Consider the following 26,996-nt stretch of genomic DNA (forward strand, 5'->3'; position numbering starts at 1 on the left):
CCTACACCAGCTGTCAAGTATAGCAATAACATACTATAAACATATTCATCATATTGTTAATAAAAAAACAAAACAAAAACAAAATAAAATTAATGTTTACTCATTTCAAAAATGCACCCTGGAACATGTTTCCCACACCACAAAAGCTGGACTCCATTTGTTGTCTTATGTTGGATATGAATTGAAAGAGTTCAGGGAATTTTTGACCTACCCTCTACTTGATTTCCATGAGTCATGATAGCGAGGTCTGTTTGCACTAAGAGCTTCCAGTAAATCATCTCAGTCCCATTATTCTGCTGCACATCCTGAAACTGTCTCCTTGAAGTCAACATTTTGGGCTTCTTTAACTCACGAGAGCCTTTTAAAACCTCTGGAGTTCAGAGTGGTTCTGTGGACCGAGCCCACCATCGCTCGCCGCTTCTAAGAAGACCCTGAATGCTTCAATGGACCCTGGCAGACTGACCTACGCTCTGCACAGAGCACACCTTTATCAGCAGCATTTGTTCACTCATCTTCCTCATTTTTTGGGAGTTTTTTTTTGGGGGGGGAAACAAAAAGCAATAAACAAAAACCAAACAAACATCTGAGCAAGGCCAGGAGAAACTGCTGTGTAAAACTAGCTTGATATGTAAAAAATAACACTTTTCTAACCAGATTTCACAGGAATCCTCAATATTTTCAAGCAATCGTAACCAAAATACAGCCAGAAAGTAACTGACAACACGTAGCCTGCCCGGGAGCAATGCCGCAAAATGTAACAGTAACCAAGTAAAATTATTTTTGTTCATTTTTTTCTAATTTTATTTTGGGAGGGAGGGAGCATCCTAAGTGTTTGACTGTCAGTCACCAATGTTATTATTACTGAGGTAGAGATTTGTCCCGAACTGAGACAGATGTTTTCATAAGCTCCCCAGCCAGAGAGGTGCCAGGCCTCAGCTTCCATAGCCACCCACACACACACACACACACACACACACACACACACACCCCATTGGACAGACGGAGAAAAGGCTCGGCTGCAGTGCAGTTCCTCTGCCCGTCCTTATTTTCGGTCCCTGGGATCCTCTGTGAGCTGGCAGGCAGAGAAAACCATCTATGGTGACTGGGAATTAAACACTGGGACGCAACGCCTACACTACCAATTAGCTTATATTCACAATACTTTTAAGCTTGAGGGCGAGAGCTCAAAGTGGCACAAGTTGATATCCTATGACTTCTGTAAATTTAAAGAAAAACATTTTGTTTTTCCCTTTGTTACCTTTGCTACATTCGTTCGTCAAAACCTGCCATGTGACAAGTTGGGTGGCTCTTTGCCCTACGAGGGTCAGTTCAATTTTATTCACAGAAATATCTTATATCAAAAATTGCAATTATTGATTTTAGCCTGTAATGACACTATTAAAATACTGCAGTGTTATCTTTTTTTGTATAAATCTATAAATGTCATGTTTAAACTATAGTTTGACTTTAGTAAGTAGAGTTAAATTCTCTCTAACGACTTAGAGATGGTGAGAGTGTTAGAACATCTACCAGGTGATATGCTTTGACATGCTAATATAGAAGTGCTTTGACACTGAATGAAAACAATAACCTAATTTGTCCCTAAACTCCAGTCCTTATTTGGAAACCTGGGGTTAAACCCGGCCTCAACAGACAACTAAAAAGGATGGGCATCATCAATAAAACGAGTCAAACAAAAGCAGAAGGAAGAAACGTAAAAACAAGAAGAGGACAGAAGATCTTTTAACTGGAAACATAGAATCATACTAAAGCTTTGCATACAAAGTTTTCAAGCGAAAGAAGAAAAAAAAACAACAACAAAATCGCTCTATGGCCATGTTTACCCAAAAAAAAAAAAAAATAAAAAATTCCAACTGCTTCCATTTTTGGTTTTTACAGTTTCACTTCCCCCATTCGAGTAAGAGATGGAGATGATCTCTCCAACACGATAATTTGCTTGTTCAGAGTGGCGTGTATGCAGCTCCACATCAGGGAGAAATCCAAACTCAGATAAGGAAGTGGAGCAGGACTTTGGCAAAATTGGATAAGAAGATTTCTTGAGACAGCCTGGGTGTTGGGGGGGTGTTGAGGGAGACTCGATAGGCTTACGAGGACGGAAGCGTCAGTTGTCCATGAAGAAGAAGAAAAAAAAAAAAATCAAGCAGCCGTTAAGGAGAGCGGGGTAACCCTGAGGTGCTGTTCTCACATACACTCGAACTCGTCGATGCGCTGCTTCGTGTTGCCCTGTCGGATCTGCCGCAGAGTTTTGTATTTGTCTCGGCCTGCTTTCACGTTCTCGGCGTGCAGCACGTCGTTCTGGGTCTTCTTGGTGTCGTCTCTGGCTTCAGCCAACTCTGAACTCAATGTCTATGAGAAGAGAAGAGAGGATAACAGGTTGAGGAGGGCGAAAGAACAGGAGGAGAAGACGCGACCAAAAAAATAATAATTAAAGCCAAGAGGAGAGAAAACTGTCTGATGATCAGGGCGGCACAGACGTTGCAGACAAGACAAACGAAACAGGACGTGTGCGGAAGAGAAAACGGGATCACGCTCCATTTCAAAACTAAACATCTGATTGACGCAAAGCCACTTATCTTTAGCTTTTGGTTCTCTGTGTGCGATCTTTAGTCTTCACTGACAACTAAATCAAAAGTGTGTTTGTCTCTGCTGTATTGAAAACAACACACAAGCAGGGATCAGCAATGGTTGGACCAAAGTCTGTTCCTTCAGCAGTCGTCTTTGGAGGAAGCCGATACAAAGTGCAGGCCTGGGTGTGAGGTTCCTGCCTTTCTTTATGTAAAACTATTCTAACTCTTCTTGCATTAGCTTCAGTATTAGTCCTGGCCTATGCAGTAGCCAGGCTTCATAGCAGTCTTTGGAATTTACTTAACAATATAAAAACTATGATTAGGTTGGACATTATCCATCTGATTACTTCATTTCTAGAAAGTCTGTTTTAAAGCCAGGCTGCAGTATAAGCCAGCACATCTCCTGTGACAAGCAGGAGTTTAAAGAAGAACGGACACAGACGTATGCCTCATCTTACCCTTATCTGCCATTTCTTGGCCCGTGTTTCTTCTTTGCAACAAAACTGCTGTTATAAATAACAATGAGATGATATTATTTTTTGTTTGTGTATCGCAAACCTCCTTTGGTTACATGAAACTAAAGCTTATTTTGTATATATATAAGTTTGCTCTAAAATTAATCTGGCAATTTTTGGCTTTAGACTTCATTTCAGCGCAAGATGCACACCACAGTGGTGGAATTTCTTTATATAGGACTAGTTTTGATAAAGAGTAATATCAGGCTTCTTATGGAGGCTAAATCTGAACAACGGGTTGTCATTTTAACCCTGCCCTAAAGGTTTTCACTTCTTGCTCCTACCTGCAGCTGCTGCTTAACCCTCTCATTCTTCTGTGCTTCAGTGACGCGAGCCTCTTCGCTGCGGAGGTCAACATGACTGACGCCCTCATTGGAGAGCTCAGCGCTGGCCTCTGCGTGGTTCTCATCGTGTTCATCGTGCTCGTTCTCAGCATGACCGCCCGGAGGCGCTGGCACCACTGTCATGGCGGTCTTCAGCTCCTCCTTGGTTTTCTCCAGGTCCTGCTGGGCTGACAGAGCCTGCAGGTGGAGGCACGAGGAAGGAGAGATTAGGACAGACAGCTCACAGAGTCACGCTAGACAGGTGAGAGCAAAGGATGCCACACAAAACAGCTGTGGTTAAAGATCTAGGCCATCAGACCAAAAATAATCACAGTGGCATTAAGCCTAATCTGCAGCCATCATGAACTGACCCATCTATGCAAAACTGCACGATTATTTGTAAAAGAAACTCATTACAGGAAGGAGTTGGGGAAAGATTTAGATTTTTTAGATTAATTAAAAACACGCTTTTTAAAATATGTAAATATTAACAAATGTTTAGTGAAGCCAATCAAAATGTAGACACCATCTGATTATGAGTGATGTGGAAGACAAGCGATGGGTATGCTGTATGGATCCATGTAACACAGGATTCCCGATCACTCTAATCCTCCATCACAGTAGGTGTAGTAGTCCATACCATTTGATTTACAAATATTATGATGACAAATATTAAAAATTAACCAATTTAATTGTTTCAGTGTCCACTGCTGGACAAAATTCAGTCACATCATGCACAAGTTGGAAAGTTTTCCACATGTTTATCTCATCTGGTGCATGAAGTCATCAATGAAGTCTGCGTTACCTTGTGCTGCCACTCTGTGGCCTCATCCTCTTTCTTCCTCTTGGCGTCTTCTAGGAGAGAGATCTTTGCTGTGAATTCAGCCAGTTCAGAAGCCTGCAATGAAAGCAGTCCCTGCTGTTACTCATACAGAACAATCTATGGCTTCAAACAATCCGAAATAATCAGACAGACACCAGAGCCTTGTAAGTGCAGGAGCATAAAGCATATACACATATGACAGTCTGGCACTGCTCCCAGCATCAGTCAAACAACACACACCAGTTGCTCTTGAGTCTTCTGCTGGTCTGCAGCCTGTCTGGCCAGCTCCGCCTTGGCCTCCTCGGCTGCTTGCCTGTCTCGCTCCAGCCGCTCAGCCTCCTCCCTCGCTTTCTTTCTTTCTTGCTCGAGCTCCATGGCGCGGCGAGTCTGTTCCTCAAGCTCTGTGGAAGAGCAGACGCGAACGTGTCATAAATAAGCTCCGATTTATGTTGTAAACATTCAGAGTCCAACCTCAGAATGAACTCTGGTGATGGCAACTGAAGACTTTAATGTAAAACAGAAGCCGCAAGAGCGCAACTTATTGTGTTTTGAAAGTTTCCTCTTATTTCAACTATTGAAAAATGGGTTTCTAAATAAGTTTGTATTTTTAATTTGAAAGAAAAGAAAAATGAAAGCACAAAAGCTTTGCTCAATCTTTATATATTCTGGTCACACAAACATAATGAAATATGTAATTGGTCTTGATCTAAAGCCCTAGAGAGATTCTCCAGTTTGACATACAGGAGGGAAGGAGGAAGTAAGAGCTACAGTAAGAAAACTGATGAGAGAATGAAAAAGAAAAAGGGATACCTCTCTGAGCTTTCATCGTCTGCTCTTCAATCTGTTTCAGCCTCTCCATGAGCTCTTCTTTCTCACGCTCTATCCTTTCCTTCTCTTTCTCTGCATGCTCTCGCTTCTTCTTTTCATTCTCCAGCTGGGCCCTGAGAAGGTTGCAGATTACCTGTTTCAGATCACTTTGTGTGTATATTTTAACTATGAAACATCTATTTTAATACTGTATATATACATAGATGAAGTACTCTCACCATGATCTGAATAAAGTTAAATGAAGCTTCAGAATGAATACATGAACATGCCTCATTTTTGTGTAGCAGAGGAGACACTGCCCTCTAATGGAAATGCTCTGCTGTAGCAGTGACTCGTCATCAGTGTAAGCCTTGGTCTGATACAATTTTGTGCATTTGTTTTAATGGGAAAGTGATAATCAAATGTTATCAAGTCCTAGCACACTCCCCATGCATAGCTTTGCATAATGACATGGAACAAAAAAAAAAAAAATGTATGTGTATGTGGCCAAGTCATCCCTCTGCAGTACCTCTCCATCTGTTTGTGGTGCTTCTCCTCCCGGGCTTGAGCTTTCATCTGCTGCACCTCGATGGTGTCGGGCTTTCTTCTCCTCATGTACAACTCGTGGTTACCCATACACAATGCCAAAATGCGCTTGTTGATGCGCAGACGTGGGGCATAAAACACAAAGTCCTAAAGGCATGGATAAAAGAGAGCAAAACAGAAGCGTGTGAAGCATTTATATAAAGCTGAAGGATGAATATTTGTGGACTGAGTGCGACACTCACAGGTGCTTTCTTGTCGATGGGTTTGATGACAAACTTCTTGTCATTGAAAGAGATGTTTCGAATCTCACTCCAGGGGAATCCAATCTTTGGTGTCAATCTGGATGAAATAGCAAAAAACTGGTTAATTGTGCAGACTTTTAACAGCCTGTTAAAAGTAACCCAATACCACGTGGTATAAAATTCAGCCAGCAGATGGTGCCCAGTATAAACAGACCAGCTTACAGGAAATGATGACACTGAAGCGTCTTTCAGGTCTGTGTGAGAATAGCGGCAGTATCAGGTGTCACGCTCACTGGCTGACACTAATTCGAGTAGTAGTAGGTAGATGCTTTGTGAACAAGACGTAATAATAAAGAAAAAAGAAAACAAACAGAGAAAGTGAAGGACAGTGAGGAAGCTGCAGCCAACAGAGAGAAGAAAAAAAAAAAACTATGCTGTTATCTCGCAATCATTTTTTTTTTTTCCCCTTCACCCGTCACCTGGACGAGAGAAGGAGGAAGGCAGCTGTCCTCAGATAACATAAACAAAGGTGATGCAGAGAGTGAGAGGAAATGCTACAGGAGTAGTGATTAAATCTGTCCTTCACGAAGAGGGGAAATAAATCTGACCAGAAGGGAACAGGAAAGACTACTACAATGGAGACACAGAGACTTTCTCCACCTCTCACTTATCGAAAATATCTTTGCTTCCTCTAAGCTTTTTGGACATTGTGCATGTCCTATTACCATTTATGTCACACAGCTAGACACACTTGTGATGTATTTTCCCCCATAAAATACATCACAACTCTAACAACATCAGAGCTAAACAACCACTTGTTTAGAGGGGTCTGTCTGATTAAATCAAATTGATTTGAGTTTAACAGTATGTGCTCCGTGGGCCCATGAACCAAAATCCACTGGGTATATGAACCCTTTGTCAGCAAGTTTGGATCATTAAAGTTGTTGAAAATCTCTTAAATATATTAAATGCCACACTCAAGATTCAAACATTATAAATATTATAATAATAAATATAAATATTTTTATTTTTTTAAAAGCACCCCACTAAATGTTTCCAGAGTGGGCTGCACAGTTGTTCCTGTCAGCTAAGCTTCTAGAAAATCTGACGTTTTTTTTCCATTTCATATTTAATTCAATACGAGTTTTGATCTTGTGATGAGGCTGTGTAACACAGCAGGTATACCAGGCGCATTTACACACATCTATCAGTTGTTATGATTGTGACACACTGTGTAGTAACGCCTCCAACTGCTCACTATTCAAGGCTGTTGCTGTTTAGCAACCAACTGCAAACCGCAGCTCTGAGGCTCTTTGTCTGTGTGAGGAGATTCATGCAAAAACTTCCACTTGGTAACGTCAAAATGCTGGCCTCATACTGAGATTAAAAAAACCTATCAGCACTACAAGGCTAATAGCTGTAGAATTAGTCAGAAAATTAGTTTTTCCAAGGATTATGTATATTCCTTACTTGTCCTCGTGTTCGTAGATGTTGAGTCCAAGAGCATCCACGCCCAGCCATAGCTGTGTGCCCTTCTTGTTTTTAATCTCAAAGTAGTTGACTCCATACATCTCCAAGTCTTGGGCGATTTTAAGATACTCCATCATTGAGTCCTCTCTAGAGTAGAGAAAAAGAGGCATTATATTATATTATATTATATTATGTTTAGAAATTTAACACAATCACATGTTCAAAACAATAGCATTCAGTTAGCGTACATTTTCTTCTAGAAGAAGAAAAAAAAGCACACATTCGAATTTAAGTTAAGTGGGTTTAAATCTTTGGTACTTTATGGCAAATCCAAACATGTCTACAAGGGTTTCATCATGATAAAGGTCTGACACACACCTGAGCATTCCTCTGTGTTCTTCGTGCCAGGTCTGTATCCTGTCCTCCCATTGCTCCTTAGTCAGCTTGTGCTGCTCCAGGACTCTACACACACACACACCACACACACACAATGATGTTCATCTGAAGGAATGTCAAACAGCACAGAATTGCTTCCTCAAAGAGGAAATCATAAATACTCCAGCAGGCAAAGATATAGATTTTGAAAAATGAAAGTCAAAATCCAGTTACTCTGGCTGACACCAGAATCATATATATATATGTAAAAACTAGAGATGGCACGATACCACTTTTTTATGTCCGATACCGATATCATAAATTTGGATATCTGCCGATACCGATATGAATCCGATATAATGTTTTTTAATCAACAAAACTGTTTTTTAAAATATCTTGCTGCATTTTGTATAAGTTCATACTCAAGTTTAAAACAACAACTACACTAAAGCTATTCTGTTATACCTGTATGCAAAAAAAAAATATTTCATAGTTCAGCAATACTGATCAATCTAATAAACTTAAACCTACACCATCCTCCCTATTCTGGTATTTTAAAGAGTACTTAGCGTAAATATTAAGCAACCTAACTAATAGGGTTCCAACTCCCAGCAACAACAAAAATAAAAAAATTAAAAAATAGGGAACCACCCCTCACGCTCCACCTCATGATGCTTAATCGACGTAATCAACCTTAATTTGATGCAGTGTGAAAAAAAAAAAAATGCAGAAAAATCAATTATTTTTCAAGAAATATTAAATAGATTCAACATCTTTCTTCAACAGAATTGCAGACTGCACAGATGGTACCTTCCCAAAGGACAAAGTACTATAGCTTACTAGGGTATATATATATTAGACTTAATAGTCACTATATACAGTAATTGACTTCTATTCATTTTATATCAAATTAAAACTTTGGGTGTCAGATAATTATTTATTGAAAGCTAGACATTTTAAATGAGAATAAGAAAGAAAAGTATGTCTTTGTGCCCCCTTTTCCCTGTTAATGCCCTATCGGCCCCCCTGGCTAAACTTTGCTAGATCCGCCCCTGCACAGTTACCAGCGTCAGCTACGTAGAAAAAGATCCTGGTGTAGAAAGTAATATTAAATAAATTTTAACAACAGCTTATCAAGCTTAAACGTGCTGCTGTTGTTTATCCGCTGGTTTCCTCTTTCTGGTGCAAAGTGGGCCAAAAACAAACAAGAGAGACGGACTCGCGACAGAAAAGCCGATCAGCTGATCATTAAGCAGTTTCATGATTGAAGTAGCAGCAAGAAGAGGCAGTCGCTTGTTAAGCTTAACGCAGCCGTTCTATCACGTGATGCATACTGCTCCGATGTGCTAACGTTCTGAGGCGAGTTACGGCGTGTTGCAAGTTTTGTGAGGTGCTTTCGTGATATTTAATGGATCGGATTACATTTTTTATTTTTCTCCGATATCCGATCCAGTAATTTAGGTCAGTATCGGACCAATACGTAATATCGGATCGGTCCATCTCTAGTAAAAAATGCTAAACTTTATGTGAAATGCCTACCTCTGAGGGAGCAGTCTGTCATGAGTAAGGTACCCAGCCTTGTGCACCTCTTTGTTATAGTCTCCATACTTGGCCTGGACAGCGTATGAACCCAGCAACACAGCCGTTTCTGGGGGACAGTAGTTCTCATCATTCAGGATGGCCTCTTTCACCTGGCAGAAAAATGTGTGCGTGACTCTAAATGTACTCAAGACTGTAAGATTTAGTTAGCACTTATGCTGAGAACAGAGCAAGCTAGATAATAGTAACATAAAAATGTGATATTTTGAGGTTTTGAAAATAACTGAAAAACTAATTATTTGCTAAAAGTGTTGGTGTCCTGAGTGTGTGGAGTTACCTGCAAGAAGAAGAGTCTCTGGGTGATCTCCTGGATTAGTTCCTCTGAGACATCTTCAGGGAAGAACTTGGCTCTGAACTTAAACTGCAGAGGACTCTCTTTCTTTACATCTTGCTGGGTCACCTGGATTCAAAAAATAATAATAGCTCCATTATGTACTGGAATTTTTCAATACTATTTTTCTGTAGCCTCTGCCTTTTGTCTGTCTTGCTCACATGCTTGTTGAGCATGAGGATATTTTTTTTGTAATGCACACTTGGAAATGTAGAGACACACTGTAATAGCAGGGGTGCTAGGACTGGGGATTGTTTTGAGGTGAGTGAAAGAAGAAGCCTGTTGAAAGACCACATCTGAGGCTTCAGTACCACAGTACTGCTTCTAGGCAAATACCAGACAAACAATAGACACAGACACTGGAGGAAACATGAAAGTGAGAGCTAAAGAGAAAGACCCCGACAAACAATTTAAGAAAATCAGTTGAAGTCCACATGCTTAAATTAATAATAATATTAATAATGGAATTTTGTTTTTAAGCTTCTCCATCAATCCATCTTCTTCCCCTTATCTGGGGCCAGGTCCCGGGGGCAGCAGCCTAAGCAGAGAAGCCCAGACCCCCACCTCACGTCCACCTCCTCTAGCCATTCTGTGGGAACACCAAAGGGTTCCCAGGCCAGCTGAGAAATATAATCTCTCCATTGTGTTCTGGTTCTGCTGTGGGGTCTCCTCCCGGTGGGACATGCCCAGAACACCTCACCCAGGAGGCATTCTAGTCAGAAGCCCGAGCCACCTCAACTGGCTCCTTTCGATTAGGAGGAGCAGCAGCTCTACTCTGATCCCCTCGCAGATGGCCGAAATCCTCACCCTATCCCTAACGGAGAGGCCAGCCATTCTTCGGAGAAAGATCATTTCCGACACTTGTATCTGCGATCTTGTTCTTTCGGTCACTACCCAAAGCTCGTGATGATAGGTGAGGGTAGGGACATAGACCAAGCTTCTACTTTCCCACAAAACAAAGTGATATTTACCTTTTTATTGAGTTTCAGCCATGTGATGTAGCCTTTACTGTCCACATACTGTAGTCCAAAGAACCACACCTCTCGCAGGCCCACAGTCTTTACCACCTAAAAGCAAAAAAAAAGAAAAATGGATTTTCACAGTTTATTCTTCCTTTAGATAGCGTTTTTTCTTTGATGTCTGAGAAGTACAAATCTGTGATCTGTGGTAAGTGGCAGAGACATTTAAGAGAGAAGGGAGGCGACTGTTAGAACGTAAAGAAATCATATTTATCTTCTGCCTGTTTAACAAACTGTTATAGGGAGCGTTTTTGATTTCATTTCTTATTATTCTGGCACTGACTAAACTCTTTCTGAAGGCACCAAAAATTCCTGTGCTGGGAGGTGGGGACTGACAGCATAAGAATACAGGAAACAAAGTGTCAACTTCTCAAGCACCCACACTCCTACGTGCCAGGTTTCTGTCCTCACAATACTTTTTTTGCTCACCTGGTCAAACAGCTGTTTTCCTGTGGTATTTGGCTGGATTGCAAACTCCAACTCTGCATCCATGGTGGTCACACGGACATTGATCTAGGGGGGGGGAAAAAAAGAAAAAAAGGGGAGGAAGTTCACTTTGCTTGCAAATATTACACAAGTGAAGACATGAAAATAAGTTGCAATTATTCATGTGTGGGTGTTATTCCCTTTTTTCTGCTCCTGTTTTAGGCAGTTAAATACCACTTAAACCTATAAGTTTGGACAAATACTTTAACTGCAAGAACAGGTCAAGAATCCCTAAAGAACAATTTTTTTAAGCGTGTTACGGACAGATGAGAGTCAGAGGAACTCACGAAGCACTAGGGAGGTGGGAAAAAAAGCATATCTATCTATATTTATCCAATCAACCAGTCTTCTGAAAGACTGCTTCTTCAAACTGTTGTACAAAAAGTGTGCAACATTCAAAGAATTTATGCACTTTATGCGCACACTTCATCTCATGTGCCTGACTATGCCACTAGTCTAAACTAGTCAGCAAAACAATCGAATGATAACTTGATCCACTTGCGTTCATGATTTAAATCCTACTGAAAACTTGTGCTACCATCTTAAGTGAGAGATTCACACGAAGGGAAAACTGTACACTACTTTAAACAGATGGAAGTTGAATACTGGTTGTGATAAAGTGAGGTGGCTCACAAAACACTGAGGCAATACTGGCAAAAAGTATTTTTTTTATACAACCTTTACTTTTCACACAATAGTTATGGTTCTCTTAGAATACAGGATGTGGTGCACTGCATGTATGCACCAGTACTACTGACAACTCATGTCAAGTGCTGCTGTCCAACTTTTCCTCAGTTGAGCAAAAATATTCCAGGAAATTGCAGAATTTCTAAAGAGGACAATAGAAGAACATTTTCCCCCATATGTGGGCAATGTGTCAGATCCTTTCAATCCTACCCTCTCAGCACTCTGCCAGTGAGTGAAGCCACACTTTTTCAAGGCAAAGACCTCTGTTGGGGTGGAGCAGAGGATAAAACTCAGTCATTGGCTGTTCCTCTTTAAGCAGCACTGGCAGTAGGCCTAGAAGCAGCTGATGGCACAGAACAGAGCAGGGTTGACCTCCGTGGCATCTGACATCCTTCCTCCCACACCTACTCATACATTGAGCCGTGCATTGCCTCAGTGGTAGTTAACAGGACGAGAAGAGAGACGGAGGAAAACACAGAGTAAAGAGGAAGACGAGAAGCAAGCTGAGAGGCGGGGTGCAAAAAGCAAAGTTTAGCAAGAGCGTGAAGGGAGGAGAGAAAAGAAAAAAAAGAGCGTGGCTATGAAGCGCAACAGGAAGTTTGAGAGATGATCTGGGGTATACTCCTTTCGACATTAAATTACAGCGTTGTTGCTGTAGATGAGAAGAAGAAGAAGAAACTGAGGGAATGAACCATCCTTTTCCTCTCAGTACTTATATATAAAACCTCAGGAATGCTTACTTTGCATTCCTTTTTCTCCCCTCTTGTTTTTGACACACTCTCCTGCCTTCATCTTTTTCACTCAATATCCCTGCAATGAATAATCCATGAAACCAGCACATAACTGGACCCCCACATGGAACTCAGCCCATAATGTATCTTGCTGGATCACCACATTAATTACCCAATAAATACTGCAGGACATGCCCACAATATAGATATCTTGCATGATGTTTTGTTGCACTAAAACACAAATTTAGTCTGCTTTGCACTGAAATTTTACTTGGTTGTTGCTAAAGATGCATTCAAGGAGGATTTTGCATATGTATGCAGAATCCTCTGGCTTCTACTGCCACAATTAGGCGATAACGTATCTAAAAGCTGCTTGACAACCACAATTAAACAACAAAAACTAAAGGAGCATGTGCTACTGACTTCCAGGGGTCAGACCAGTAAAACATGCAAATCACAGTGAGATTGCTTATTGCTGTACAAACAGGTAAAATTTCAAACCCAGCCTTCAAAAATTATTGTGTGGAGTGAAAAGTCTTTATCACTACTATCCTAGACTACAGATGAAACATGAAGAGAAGCTCTGAATGGGACTTGACTATGTTTAGTGACTGAATTAAGATTATAAGTTCACAAATCACATCCATCCTTTTCTTCTTTTGTGGTTGCGGCTTGAAATTTATGGAACGTGAAATGTCTGTGCTGCAGTTCATTGAGTTTTCTATTGACACCGGGGGAAGTGTTTTCAGTCCAAAATACAAAATCCATCACGAGAGGGAAGAGAAAAAACAAAACAAACAAAAAACAAATAGACTCCAACAAGCTGAGAACACAGTTCAGTTCAATTTCATTTATATAGCACTAAATCACAACAACAGTCACCTCGACTTCCTTGAGGCGACTGTTGCCGAGCCTCTCAGCTGGCTTGGGAAGCTAGACTACACTGATGACCATTTACATATTATGGCACAGGAGGGTAACAATAAGACAAGGAAGGAAGACACCAGAAACACATGTTTACCAGAATAAAGCAAAAAAAATGACCCAAAACATGAATTAAGAGGGGGGATAACACAGGAAATACTGAAGGGATGAGCAGAATTCTAAAATTCCAATTAGTAGCTAGAACAAAACAACAACCAGGCAAAAATAAGAAACGTGAAATCTACACAGAGCACTTAAAAATAAGAATATCAAACTAAAAGATCAGTATTTTAATAGGAGAATATGGAGGGATTCAGGGATGCTTTATGAATGGGGTCACTATGGGAACTTGACACCAATGGCTGGGATCCAATAACATAAGCTACTTATGACACCACAACCCTGTCAACATTTCAATGTAGACACTAAGGATAATATTACATGAAACAGGGGCTACTGATATCCAGCTCTTTACCTTGCTTGGCTTTGCTTAAATGCAGATACTTCAAACAATAGTCGGTGTTGGGAAGGTTACTTTTAAAATGTATTCCACTACAGATTACATGCCGCAAAATGTATTTTGTAACGAGGAAAACACGAACACAGTGTACAGTCGAGTCTTAATAGCTTACTTACAACTGGGCTACACTGCCCGTGAGGCTACATTCTTTAAGGCTATGCCTGTAACACTTTGCCTATTGCATTCATATTAAATAATTTTTTGAACAATAATTCAGCAAAAACAAAAACCCAACTTCTTCACGTCATTATGTGGGCTGCAAGTAGAGGTGACATGGGCTGTGAGATCGAGACACAGGCATTAGAGCCTCTTAATGCGTGTTTTGTTTGGGTTGCCACTGGCGTGGAATTACCAAAACTAGAGGGGACAGCCTAACATATGAAACAGGAAAAGACCGCTGTGTAATCCATTTATTGAGTACCACATTTTTAAACTGTAACTGTAACGGAATAGTTACTCATATTTTGTATTTTAAATACGTAACGCCGGTACTTGTATTCCATTACTCCCCAACACTGACAATAGTAACAGACTGAAGATAACTCAATTTTAAAACAAACTAATGTGGACATACTGAGGTTAAGAGTTTTAAAAGATGAAAAAGAAACAAGAACACTCACTGATTTTTTTGATGTACTGTTTACTTCTGTGTGCCTGTCGATCTGATCTCCCTTATAAAATAACCTTTGTATAACAATAACCTCTTCCTGTTACTGAACATCAATTGCATTTGGATAACTGTAACTAACTAGTCAAGTAAGATTTGGATCTACTCTTGCAGGTGCACAGATCTAGCCACAAACAAGGTAACCACAGCAACATAATCTATTCATGGTTCACTGAATATAAACTTTGTGTTGATTTCACTGCCTTGGTGACTTTATAAGAAAAGTTATACAGAATGTAGTGCTAAGTTTGAGTTTCCAAAGGACTGGAATAGACTGCGAGTTGTCCTCTGTTTGTGTGGGGCCCGCCATCAGCCACGATAGAGCCAACCTTTGTGCTACGCGCGTGTGTGTGTGTGTGTGTGTGTGTGTGTGTGAGAAAACATAGCAAACCCACAGGGCGGAAAGAGGTGGAATCCTTTATGGACCAGACGGTTAGTTAATCCTGTCTCTCGTACAGAGTGGGGGGGAGGAGAAGAGGGACAGCAACATGCCAAAGCAATGACACAGCTAATCAGACACTGACAACTGACATGCCTTGAAGGAGTGACTTTTGCAAGCCTGTCCTTAAACAACACTATTTGGTGACACAAGATACGCTGACTGGGCAACCTGTCCTTAAAAGGACAGTGTTAGGCATTTGAGGAAAGACCTGGAATGGGAATAAATTCCAAAAAAAGGACATTCACAACAATCAACACAACAATCCAGGTACTCAATTCCATCACACTGCCATAAGAGGATGCCTTGCAAGCATGTGAACTGACAGGCCTTGAAAGTTCCTAAAAGCACAACATAAACACTAAAATTAGTATGACACTGGATATCCTCTTGATGAGTCAAGTTCCAGTTGGAGCCCGACATATCTCAGAAGCAGTTCCAACATCTAGCGGAAAGAGTTTAGAAGCTTCCAGTAAATGTTATACTGGAAGTACTAATACTCTCATCATTCCTTCTTTTCACTTCTCTTTCTTACTACTGACCTAAAAATATTAACTACTAATTTTACTTGTGTTAAGAGGAGCCAATAATGAAATAAATGATAAACTGGTACACTGACACTAGCTTTAACCTCAGTGCACAGCGTCCTTCTGCACAGATGGACAGAGAAAGATCTGCTTGAGGTTGGACAGCAAAATCTTGTGGAACAATGTTGGCTAAAGATTTTCTTATTCAGGAAGAAAGGGGGGGAAACAAAACAAAAGTGGCTTAAGTGGTCTAGAAAATTGAAAAATGTATATAATTAGAAGTAAAGTGTGGTGATCACTGTTGTGATTTCCCCATTAAAAAACCCCCCAAAAAGATCCAAAAATCAATCTATAATCCAATCATGAAAACTTTCCAGATATCAGAACAGGCAAATATACAAGTCAAGCAATCAGCTGGGAGTAACCAGCTGACCTAATCAGTTGTGTCAAAAAAGTCACAATGCTTATTGTCCACACTAAGACCAAGATTATTTGACAGAATAATTCAGCTTTTGGGAAAATTGTACAAATATTTAACTTGACTCATATTTATTGAAAGTTGCCTGAACATGACAACCTCACCACGTGGTGGGGAATCAATTTGGAAAGGTGTGCACTCAAATAGGGCTGGGCCATATTATACCGTTCACGGTAATATCGGTATAATGTTAGGCAACGATAGGAAAATGAAATATCGCGATAGAATATGAGTAAAACGCGCATGCGCAGTGCCTTTGTTTTCATACGCACATGGCCGATTGTTGAGTGAAACAGATGAACCAGAATTGGTTTGTAAAAATGGTTTAACTTCAGTGATGTGGAACTGGTTTGGTGTTTGTCCGTCAGATACATGACAAAGCACATTTTTTGCAGAACATGCAAGCGGCTGTCCTTATTGTCGTATTTGTCGGACTAAGATGCTCTTAAATCTGGGAGTAATCTGGGTCCTAAACCCCGTATTTCTCAGGTCAAACAACACTGCAGCATCACTGAGAGTTAAAAACTGTCTAAATTCTTTCATCTTTAATAAAACGATCAGCATTGCTGCTTTACCAGGTGTAACTATGAAGTTTAACTTCCAGGCATCCATGAAAACAAAATTTATTACATTTAACGGAGTTAGAAGTTAGCAGGAAGCTAGTGGAAGTTAGCACGCTAGTTTCGCTAGTTACCTAAGCATGATATTGCATGTTCTGACGGAGAGATTTCTGAAAAAAATCAAACGTACAGCTCTGCTATCACTTCCAACATAAATGAAGACAGGAAACTAAACAGCAGTGACGTTTGTAGGGTTACTGAAGTTGGGCTAGCTGGTATATAATGATGTGCTACGTGATCGCTAGCGACACAGCTATGTTAGCATAACATAAACAGTGAAGCTGGAGGACGAACACTAACACTTTTCCACTTGTAAAAGTTAACGTTAAGGTTCCTGATAGTTGGAGACAAATTCAGTCGCATGGCAGGATGCTGTAAACGGACCAAACTTCAGTCAGGAGAACAACTGAGATAATCAATCCACAATATGAGGTCAGTCATTAATATACTGCAACAACATGGGAATAGAGCAGCTGCCAGAGAATTCAACATTAATGAATCAATGGTACAGAAGTGGAGGAAGCAAGAAGAATGAGTTTAATAAAGTTTGATTTATCTGACTGCTTTGTTTCGCTTAATGTGCCTTATAATCCCGTGCACCTTATGGTCTGAAAAATATGTACTGCACACTGCAGTTTAATGTTGCAAAGCACCTCTTTTTAACTTCAGTGGATATTATACATAGTTATGCTCAGGATATGTCAGCCCATTTCTACTGGAAATGCCTTTTGGTTAAACTTTCAGCAAGGAATTTGCATTTGCACTGTTACATTTTTATAAAGCTTTAATGTACATAAAAACCAGCTTCTTATTTAAGTGAAAATAAATGGAAGGTTGTCTTTTTGCGCTAGTAATGTTGTGGAGTTGTATTTTGTCTCGCATCAATTATATCGTCAGTTATATCGTTATCGCAAATTTTCAAATATATATCGTGATAAATATTTTTGGCCATATCGCCCTGCTCTACACTCAAAGACAAGCAGGAGCATGATCTGTGAAACAGACCATATCACAATAATCATTTTACTTTGATTAATATGATTTAGTCATAACTGAAAGTGTAACAATTTTATCAATTGCACTGCGCTGCTTTTGCTCTCATCTATAAAAACTAATGAGCACACATGATCAGACTGGCTGCTCAATACAGAGCAGAGAGGGTCAAATTACAACACACATACAGAGAGTGTGATTTAACTAACTGCTGAGGACATGCTATTAATAAGCACACCTGAGTGCTGCTATAATATAATACAGACACCAATATTTACCACTGTATCTTGTTAAGTTTACAAGTTGTGAAGAATCCAAGAGCTCCATCATTAGTGTTTTGTTTAAAGGGAGATGCCATTTTGGGATGTTTCTAAATCCTCCTCTCAATTTCAATTGCAAAGACAAGTTCTCACTCAAATGGGCCCCTTGTTAAATGTGCAGCTGTTTAGTAACTGTAAGCTGTTTAGAAGAGCTTTGCTGAGAGGCCTTAAGACACACACATCAATCAGTAGAGCCGCTAATCTGGCCTGCTGGGCTCCGAGCAACTGTCTGTCCCTCTGATTAACCTCCCCTGCAGAGTAAGGCAGTTCTCAACGGAGGAGTGGAAGGAGGCGTGAGAGCAGATAAGGAATCAAAACTACCTGCAAACAACAACATTATTGCTTTGGGGGAAGAGAAGGTGAATGTTGTGTTGGAAGTATTGTTTATTTATTCGTTGTACGAAAGAGTGAGAAACTTGAGAAAATACAATAGAGGGAAAATAAAAGCTGGACCTTACCCTACTTATTATTGACCTAGCACAGTTTCAGAAATAACTGCCATCTGTGCCAAACGTGCCTGAAAACACATTAGTAAAAATGAAAGACTCCTTTGCTGGTTCTGCTCATCTTAATTTGATTGTAATACTGGGATTTCGAATTGAAATAGGGTCAGCATCAATTTCAAAAGTCTTAATTAAGCCAACCAATTAAAGTCCAAAAGTTTCAAAGTGCTGTTATCACAGTTTTTCCAGCACCAACTCCAGGGTTTACAATACTCCAGTGTATGTGACAGTATTACAAGCCTAGCTGCCAGTCAGGCATACACTAAGCCCTTGCGGGGCTGGTGTTAGTGTTATTGGTGTCTTCATGAAAAGTGGTTCAGTAGTTTGTGAAATACATTCCAGGCAATTTAACACAAGACTCTATTAGGACTGACTTGTTTTTTCCAGCTGGCCTCAAACTGGCTACACCATGAACTACAGCTTTTGGTACTTATATATATACATATATATCCTCTTGTCATAACCCCCCTTGCTTTCCAACCTCTTAAAATTCCTAAAGACTATCTCTTGAGGACCACAAATTCCTGCTTCCCACATTTACAAATTATTCCCCATCCTTCTGACTGCTTCCTCTCCTGACAGCCCCTTAGCAGTGTGATTATATTTTTCTCTTAAATCTCTGCTCCTCACTGTGACAGAGCCAGGATGTTGACGTAGACTGGGCCCCCCCAAAGTATATAGCAGGCCACCTCTTCAGCAAACAGGAAAACAGCTACAAGCTAGGAAACCAGTAAGGGCCCTCTTCCTTTCCCCTCATGACTACCCTGCCCCCAGAACAAAGAGTACACCAGGCAGAAAGAGTAGGATATAGGTGTCAGTGGAACTATGAGTGGGCGATATATATATATATATATATATATCGATATATACTCGATGTATCGCAAGTTTTTCCACATACGATGGTTAAAATGGCTTTATCGTAACCATTGAGTATAAATTGCCACCATAATATTCCCCAAACCGGAATATTATTTTTTTATCATCTTCTGGCATACAAGCATGCTTGTTTATATACTACCAGATAGGGAAAACAAAACAAAACATGATGACAGCGGGAGTTTCAGACAAACGACGGAATGAGACTCACTTTCGTTTGGATTTCACAAGGAGGATGTTGAACAAAATGCGGTAATATGCAAAACATGTTGTAAAACTACCATGAATTAGGGCTGTGCGATATGACCAAAATCTCATATCCCGATATAAGACATCTATCGCCCCGATAAAAAATTCTGTGAATCTCAGGCAGCTCGACTTGCGTGAAGTGTTTCCAGCTGGGGGTCGTGTACATGGAGTCGAATGTTTTAACCGATGCATGAAACTATACATTTTTAGACATAAGTTGTAACGCCCGCCGTTTTCTTTGTGAGTATTTATTACACGGCGTGCTGCGGGGAAAAGCCTGTTCTAACGTTTGAGTCTAAGGTTTATTTTTTAGCACCTGACGGCTCTTTTTGCTTCTCATCCGTAAATACTCTGCATACTCTTTCACGTGATTTAGTTTATTTTGAAAGGTCTCAACAGGATCTTGAGCTTTATTCTGAAAGGTTTATGTGGAAAATAAACAAGCGGACACGCGATGGTTTTATCGTCGTTGTTGCTAACGACAACGCATAAAAACAGGCTCTTGTCCGTCCATAGTGTGGTTATATTAAATATAAGAGAAAGAGAGAACTTTAAGAAATTAATATAGCCACTAAAACGGTGAAAAAAATATTGCCGTAAATTTTATTTTGCGACACCACGAAACGAAACGACAGACGTTTTCATATCGTCATCCAATATATATCGTTATATCGAACAGCCCTACCATGAATTTATTCCACCAGCTGAAAAGTCATCCACTGCAAAATTAAGACTGTTTTAAACTCGGCATGTCAACGTCCCCTCACACACCAAAGAAAACGTTAAATAAACCAGCTGTGATACCCGTGACTGTTCTTAGTCAGTCATTTTTTTAGTCACCGTCTAGACTTGTGTTTCTGTCATTTGAGTTTATTGCATTTTTTATTTTACAATTTTTATATGTTATGATATTTCGATTCATTCTAAATTTTTCTATTTAAAGTAGAAAAAAAGTTTAATGAATGATTTGAATACCAGTGCAATTTTGGGAACTATATAGTGAATAATAACATTTGTTTTTGGAGGTTATTTGAACATACCGTGATATATATCATGTATTGTGATATGACCAGAAAATATTGTGATATTAGATGTTCCTCATATCGCCCAATTAGAGCTGAGTATAAGGATACTTAACCCGATTCATGATCAGTTAATCACCATCTATTTAAAAATAGCTATATTAACTGATCAATGATTCTTCAATTACCATAAACCTCACTTGCAGCCTTGGTGCATTTTCTTAAAAACATTGTGTCAACTTTATCGCTAAAAGTAACTTAATGGGGCGTCCACATGGGTGACTGTAAAAGCCTTACTGTGAACAAAAACATTTGTTTCCGTTTTAAAATAAACTTTGAAAATCTGCAGAGTCCTGTGACTGAAAATGTACTCTCTTCCAAGTCAGCCAATGCTGTCACTGACCCCTGCAAATATTTTTAAGCTTGCGTATGAATACTGACATTCAGATTTAGGAGACTGTTCCAAAAGGTTTTTATGTCATACACTAGTCCCAGAGGAGGTCATGTCTGGTGGACCCTGCTTTTGTTTCCTCTGTTTATTATGTCAGCGCTTCCCTGCGACAAGCTGCACTTTCTCTGTCAGATATTGTCTTTGACACAAACGTCACTCTCAGCAAAGTTGGCATGCTGTCCCAGAAGCCGTTTTTGGGATTTTGCCCTGGTGACTCAGGGGACGAGAGGGTTAAGTGAAGGATGACATCAGTGCCTGGCTGTCCTTCTTTTGTATCTTCCTAACTCATCCAAGGACACACACAAACACCCACTGCCTAAAGAGGCAGACAAGAGATGTGTTTCACTTGTGGGGCGGCCTGGAACTCGTTGCCATTTCCTTGGAAAGTTTCTGATGCAATCTTCAGCAACTGGATTTTGATTTTTGTCCAAGCAAGACACAGAATGCAAATTTAGTCGAATTAGGCAACTAAAAATACAAATTACACAGTATACCTGCCATAAATCCCTTACTGTGCAGGGAAGACCACAGGGTTGGGCACTGATTGGATGCCAAAATGCTGGCTAAATAAATACACTGATAAAAATGATTAAAAACGCCACGGAAAGACAGAAGTGAAACTGAAAGTCAACTTTTCTCTGACAGTTACTACATGAATAGTTTGTCAACACTTAGAATAAGGGTGACGGCTGTCTCATGACTTTGTCCAGTGTTGAGTAAACCTGCATCATTGGTGGGTAGACTACCTAAAAGTGGCATAACTCGGCATCGTTTAATATCCCCAGACTACTTCCTGCTCTTGCCAAGTCTGTTCATGATGGAAAAGCAGCAACAGTGAGAAGCAGACAGCCATGAAGGGACTGCATCAAATTGGTTTTGTTTTGGCGTTGTTCACATCCTAGGAGTCTGGCATTCTCTCCACCCTTTAAGCAACAATGGCAGCAGTGTTGCAGTTGTGAGGCCTGTGGGCCAGGCAGTTCACTTCACATTCTGGCTGTTGTTTACTTGAAAGAGGCGTATGAGGAGTGGGAGCAGCCGTGGGGATGAAACTGCCACTTTCCAGATTGTTCAAAATGAGGATTTCGGTAGCAGAGCATGCCGACTGTTATGACAACTCACAAGCAGCTCTAAAGAGTCGGTTTACATGAGCAGAACTAGCAGGGAAGAAAAACAAGCCACTTTCACGTGGCTGATTCATATCATACTTCCTGAACCAGCCACATTATGTCCATCAAACAATCAGATTTAAGTGGCAAAAAAATAAGCAGATTTTCTGGCTTCTTCCCCTAACGCTGCATTACTGTAATAATCTGTAGACAAAAGCAGCTTGAAGTTTACTGTCAGTTCCTTACCGGCTTAGGCATCTTTGCTTCCTCTCCTCATTAAACTCAACAGCTGAGAGGAAAAACCCGTCACTGGACGGCAGAAAGACCTTTACCACAGGACCTGAAAAAAAAGGAAGAAAACATTTTGTAACATAAGTCCCCAGTGTTCATGGGTGAAACCAGAGACATTATTATAAAGAGCTATTGATTCCAGTCACAGAAGACCAAATCTAGAACAAGGAAGCATGTAGACCTATTTGCACTGACGCATGACGTTATCATCCCAGTCTAGCTGTAGGAATTTGCGCTTATTGATTTTTTCGATTAACCATATACATAAAGTAAAGTACGTAAGTAGCCTGGGTTTTGCCCAGTGATCTCACAGGATGAGCCAGAGACCTATGCAGCACTAGAGGGTTAAACAGGCCTTTGTGGGTGGTGGCCAGACTGTGTATAATGTCACATAAAGTCAACGCAAGCATCTTAAGCATTTTCCTTTTATTTTTTGGCCATTTGATAACAATGGCAACAATGGTTAAAAATATTTTCATCACATTCCTGGTGATTTCCCTTTGTTTAAAAAAGGCCCAAGTCTCTTTAAACGGCACCAAAATTATTATGGATGAAAAACCCTAAAATAAAAGTTATGGCCTTCTCACTATTCATTTATACAATAGTTTCAGCTTGATTGGAGGGGTTGCAAAAATGGCTTCAGTGTAACCAGGCTGATTTCTACAAAAAGTCAAAACTTCTAAGCAACTGCTGTCTGAGCACAGTATTTATTTTTATTGTTTTTGGTATTCTGTAACTCAACAGTCTGACAAGAAACACTACCATTTAATTTCAGCAAACATCTGTTACATTTAGCCAACAATATTTTCTAAATGTGACAAATTAATATAATGAGAACAAGATTATTCTGTCAAGCTCTAAATTTAGTCCTGTGGATGACAAAACTGTACATTAGAAAAAACAGAAATAACAACTAAAGGAAAGCACTGAAAAACACTGAAAGGAATAGTATTGCTAAATCTGTTAATGACAACAAGCCACAAAACCCCCAAAACAGCCATAGGCACAGTGATGCGGTTTCCATTCAATCACAACATGCAACACCACTTTTCTTAAGTGTACACATGTTAACTATTGCAGAAGTGCAGTGAGAACACTACTTTAAACAATTCTGGAGGAGAGAAGGCTGTAAGACAATCGAGACATTATGCTGCGACACATAAAATAAAAAAGTTTTACATGACAAAGACCATGCACTCTCATGTCAAAAGAACTGATAGGACAAAGAAATATGCCAATCAACAGTTTTCTTGCTGACATCCAATAGTGATCATTTTCAGATGGTGAACTACAGAGGACCCCATCCATTCATAACCAGATTGCTTTACTTTTTTCTACTACGGACTGCAGAAAACAAAGCAGGGGAGGCACAATGTGAAGCAATGTGTCACAGCACTAGGTATACTTTACTAGAAACACAAGTCTGAAATAGTATGGTAATGACCCATGATGAACTTAAATAGGATAGTGAAAACATCCAACTCAAGAGTTTCTCTGGTGTGAATCACACGTAGGAGTTTCAGTGTGGTTTAATGGTATGAAGCTAAACTTCGTGAAGTTTAATAATACACCCCAGCCTGACTGAATGGAGAACTGTGCATCACGACTGACATAAGCTTGCTAAACGCCATTTAATACAAACGGAGAGCAGCCAGGTGTCTGGCATGGGTTTAAAAATACTTTTAGCAGCCATTACATTTTAGTCTCAGCTATTTTGTAGTGCCAGTTCAGGATACAAATCGACTAGCACCACTACTCTTCTCAGTTTTGGAAATTAAAGAAATTATTAGGAACAATGATAGTTTCCATATACAACTGTAATCTGCTTTACAGAATGTGCAATGTAAAAATAAGAATTTGTAAAACCCACTGAACGTCGGAGCTGTAGCGTTTGTAGTCCTCATAAAGTGAAACCCACTTATAGCTTGTGAGCAATTAGCTTTACCCGCCGAGAGTTGTTGGCTTCCGTTACGTTGAACTATAACCAAAATTTAACGCCTAAAATATTGGCTACACAAGCGTTGCACAACGGAAAAAATAAGTCAGAGGCGTCAAATCCCTATTTTAAAAATTTATCTTAAATGAACACTAACGTTAGTCACTAGATCCCCCCCCAAAAAAATGGTCTTCATGAAGCCCAAAGTTTGCGCGTCGAAAGGCTGACATTATCAAGCTAGTGGGTGTAGTCCGTATAACGGGACGAGCCTAGCCGACGGTTGCCTCGCTCGCGCTCGTGAAGTTTTAACGCCTTAAAAAATGTTAGCCCTCATTTATTCGCCACACTTGCCACTAAAACGAATAAATATAAAAATAAATATCTTAACAAATTCCGACTTAAGACTACGTAAAGCAGAGTGGGGTGCGTTTACACACAGTTTAAGGGGCACAACTTGACAGAAGTCGGCCCTTCTGTGACACATGAATCGGTCGAACACGAGGAAATCCGCTGCATCAAAGTTGAAGAGAAGCTCCTCTCTTTTTGGGGAGAGGCAACTCACCGGGGGACGATGTCTGTCTTTAATTTGATAGAAGAGCCTCGTATCTTCAACTGTAGCAAAATATTCACGATGAAAAATGCCTTTTTACTCCGGGTGCTTGTCTCTCAGTGCGTCTGCCGTTATAAATTCCCGCAGACATGGAAAAACCCTTCAAGTCTAAACCATAAGGCGATTTGGGGGGGAGTCGCTGTAGAGCCAGCCAGAATAAAGTAACACAACTTCCGGTCTTAACTATAAAAATAAAACTACATAGTTAACTGGGCAATAAGGCGGTTTACATCTGTTTACAGTTCATGAACATACTCTTAGATTTGATATCTTCTGTACCTTTGCATATAAAACAGCCAACATTTTTCACATTGCAATGATCCTGAATATTTAATACTTGTTTTAAACTTAAGTTTGATTGTTTTCTTTATTATTTTTACTCTATTGTTCGATTAGGTTTTTTTTTTAAAGCATGAGTCTGTACATTTTTTTTCTAGACATAATGTTTCTTTTTTGTTTCTGTAGTTTCCTGTCATATAGCTAAAGTTAGCTGACAAAAACAAGGGGAAAACCACAACAAAATTAATGAGGAAAACATGACTAAACACAGAAGCAGTAATTAATAGTTAATAGCGGGACTAAATCAACCCCCCACAGTCATTTTCCCTAATGTATCCATACAAGTGTTTCCAGAAAATTTAAATATGTAAGAGAATTAGGTAGCCTGCGGACCGCTTTCAGCCCTTCAGCTCGAACTTTATTTTGAAGAAAAAACACAAATATCCGCCCATGTCTGCAGTTTTCCTCGCAAACCTGACACAGCTAACTGTAGAGATGTACAATATGGCTGTCAGTGGCCGAGGATCAGATGGAAGAAATGTATGGGGCATGCACCGTGCGATGAGATGCATTAGCGATGATTTATGCCAGTGTAAGCCTGCTCCTGTAGGTTGGTCCGATGGGAATCCAAATGGCACTTACACATAGGCTTTTGTCCTGTTTTATCTAAATGGCCTGCTCGTCTTCTGCAGTTTGAAACCTCCTAGATCAGTGGTAGAGCTCCCCACTCTGGAAGTATGCATCAGTACATTCGTTTCAAAGTTTTGTATGTACTGCAGAGATAGTCCCAAACACACCCAGTCTGCAGTCACTGTCTGAGCTGTTCGCAGAACTGACTCAAACATCAAGGACGTGTCCTTTTTATCTTGACTAAAACAGCTATGAACTGATTTTTAGTCCATACAAGTGGATATGGACGGATATCTAAGACTTCCAAACAATTGTGATGTCAAGCCCAGCTGATAACCTTTATCACTTAAAACTGTTTCCATCTATCTGTCCTGACACCTATCTTTGTAAAAAGATGACCAAAAAAGTATAAAATGCATCTTGATGATTAATTATCACTGAAAAGTTTGGGCTCCGAATTGTTCTTATGTTGCGTAGGAAAATGAAGTTTTTGATTTTAAACAATCACACATTGACGACAAATGCTGTAAGTCACAGCTAAACTGGGATCAATAACCAAATATAATTAATAATTTTTAATAGAATAGCTGCTAAGTAGCTACATAGTAGTGCTACTGCAAATTATGTTAACAATCTGATATCAAGTAAATAGAGGGCCAGTATTGCCGAAACCATTAGTTTTTAATTATAAAGACAGTTTTTATAGAGAGCAATGTGTCCAGGTTTATGAGATGAATCACCATCAATTTGCAAATTCTGAACACATTTTAATGACCACTAAATCATTGTGATTTTTACTTTCCACAATCCACCAACTTATTTCTAGTCTTCCACATCCTGATCAGTCCCAGTGGAAATCTAAACTTCAGCTCAGCCTTCCGTCTTTCTGTCAGTCTCACTGCTTCCAAACCACACAGCATACATCATAGCAGGTCTCACCATCTTCTAAAACCTTCCCTTTCACTCTTGCTGCTATCCTTCTGTCACAAATCAACCCTGACACTCATCTCCAC

The 26,996-nt window shown here is 39.9% G+C and overlaps 1 protein-coding gene across 2 annotated transcripts; it reads right to left on the reverse strand.

Annotated features, from left to right (window-relative positions):
* Positions 1 to 1,725: 1,725 nt before the first annotated feature.
* On the reverse strand, positions 1,726 to 25,229 carry LOC113016035 (radixin-like). 2 transcript variants are annotated; one of them, XM_026158494.2, is made up of 15 exons: positions 25,027 to 25,229; positions 22,484 to 22,577; positions 11,068 to 11,151; positions 10,591 to 10,686; positions 9,566 to 9,688; positions 9,229 to 9,380; positions 7,693 to 7,776; positions 7,315 to 7,461; positions 5,845 to 5,941; positions 5,586 to 5,749; positions 5,060 to 5,190; positions 4,490 to 4,650; positions 4,232 to 4,324; positions 3,388 to 3,624; positions 1,726 to 2,367 (listed from the first exon to the last, which is right to left on the reverse strand). In XM_026158494.2, exons 2-15 carry the CDS (start codon positions 22,493 to 22,495, stop codon positions 2,203 to 2,205), a joined length of 1,746 nt encoding a protein of 581 aa, XP_026014279.1. In that variant the 5' UTR covers positions 22,496 to 22,577; positions 25,027 to 25,229; the 3' UTR covers positions 1,726 to 2,202. The 2 variants fall into 2 exon arrangements, with proteins under 2 accessions (XP_026014279.1, XP_026014280.1); XM_026158495.2 differs by lacking the exon at positions 25,027 to 25,229 and adding an exon at positions 24,399 to 24,461.
* Between the last annotated feature and the right edge of the window lie 1,767 nt (positions 25,230 to 26,996).

This window comes from Astatotilapia calliptera, chromosome 23, assembly GCF_964374335.1.
Source record: "Astatotilapia calliptera chromosome 23, fAstCal68.1, whole genome shotgun sequence".
NCBI lineage: Eukaryota > Metazoa > Chordata > Actinopteri > Cichliformes > Cichlidae > Astatotilapia > Astatotilapia calliptera.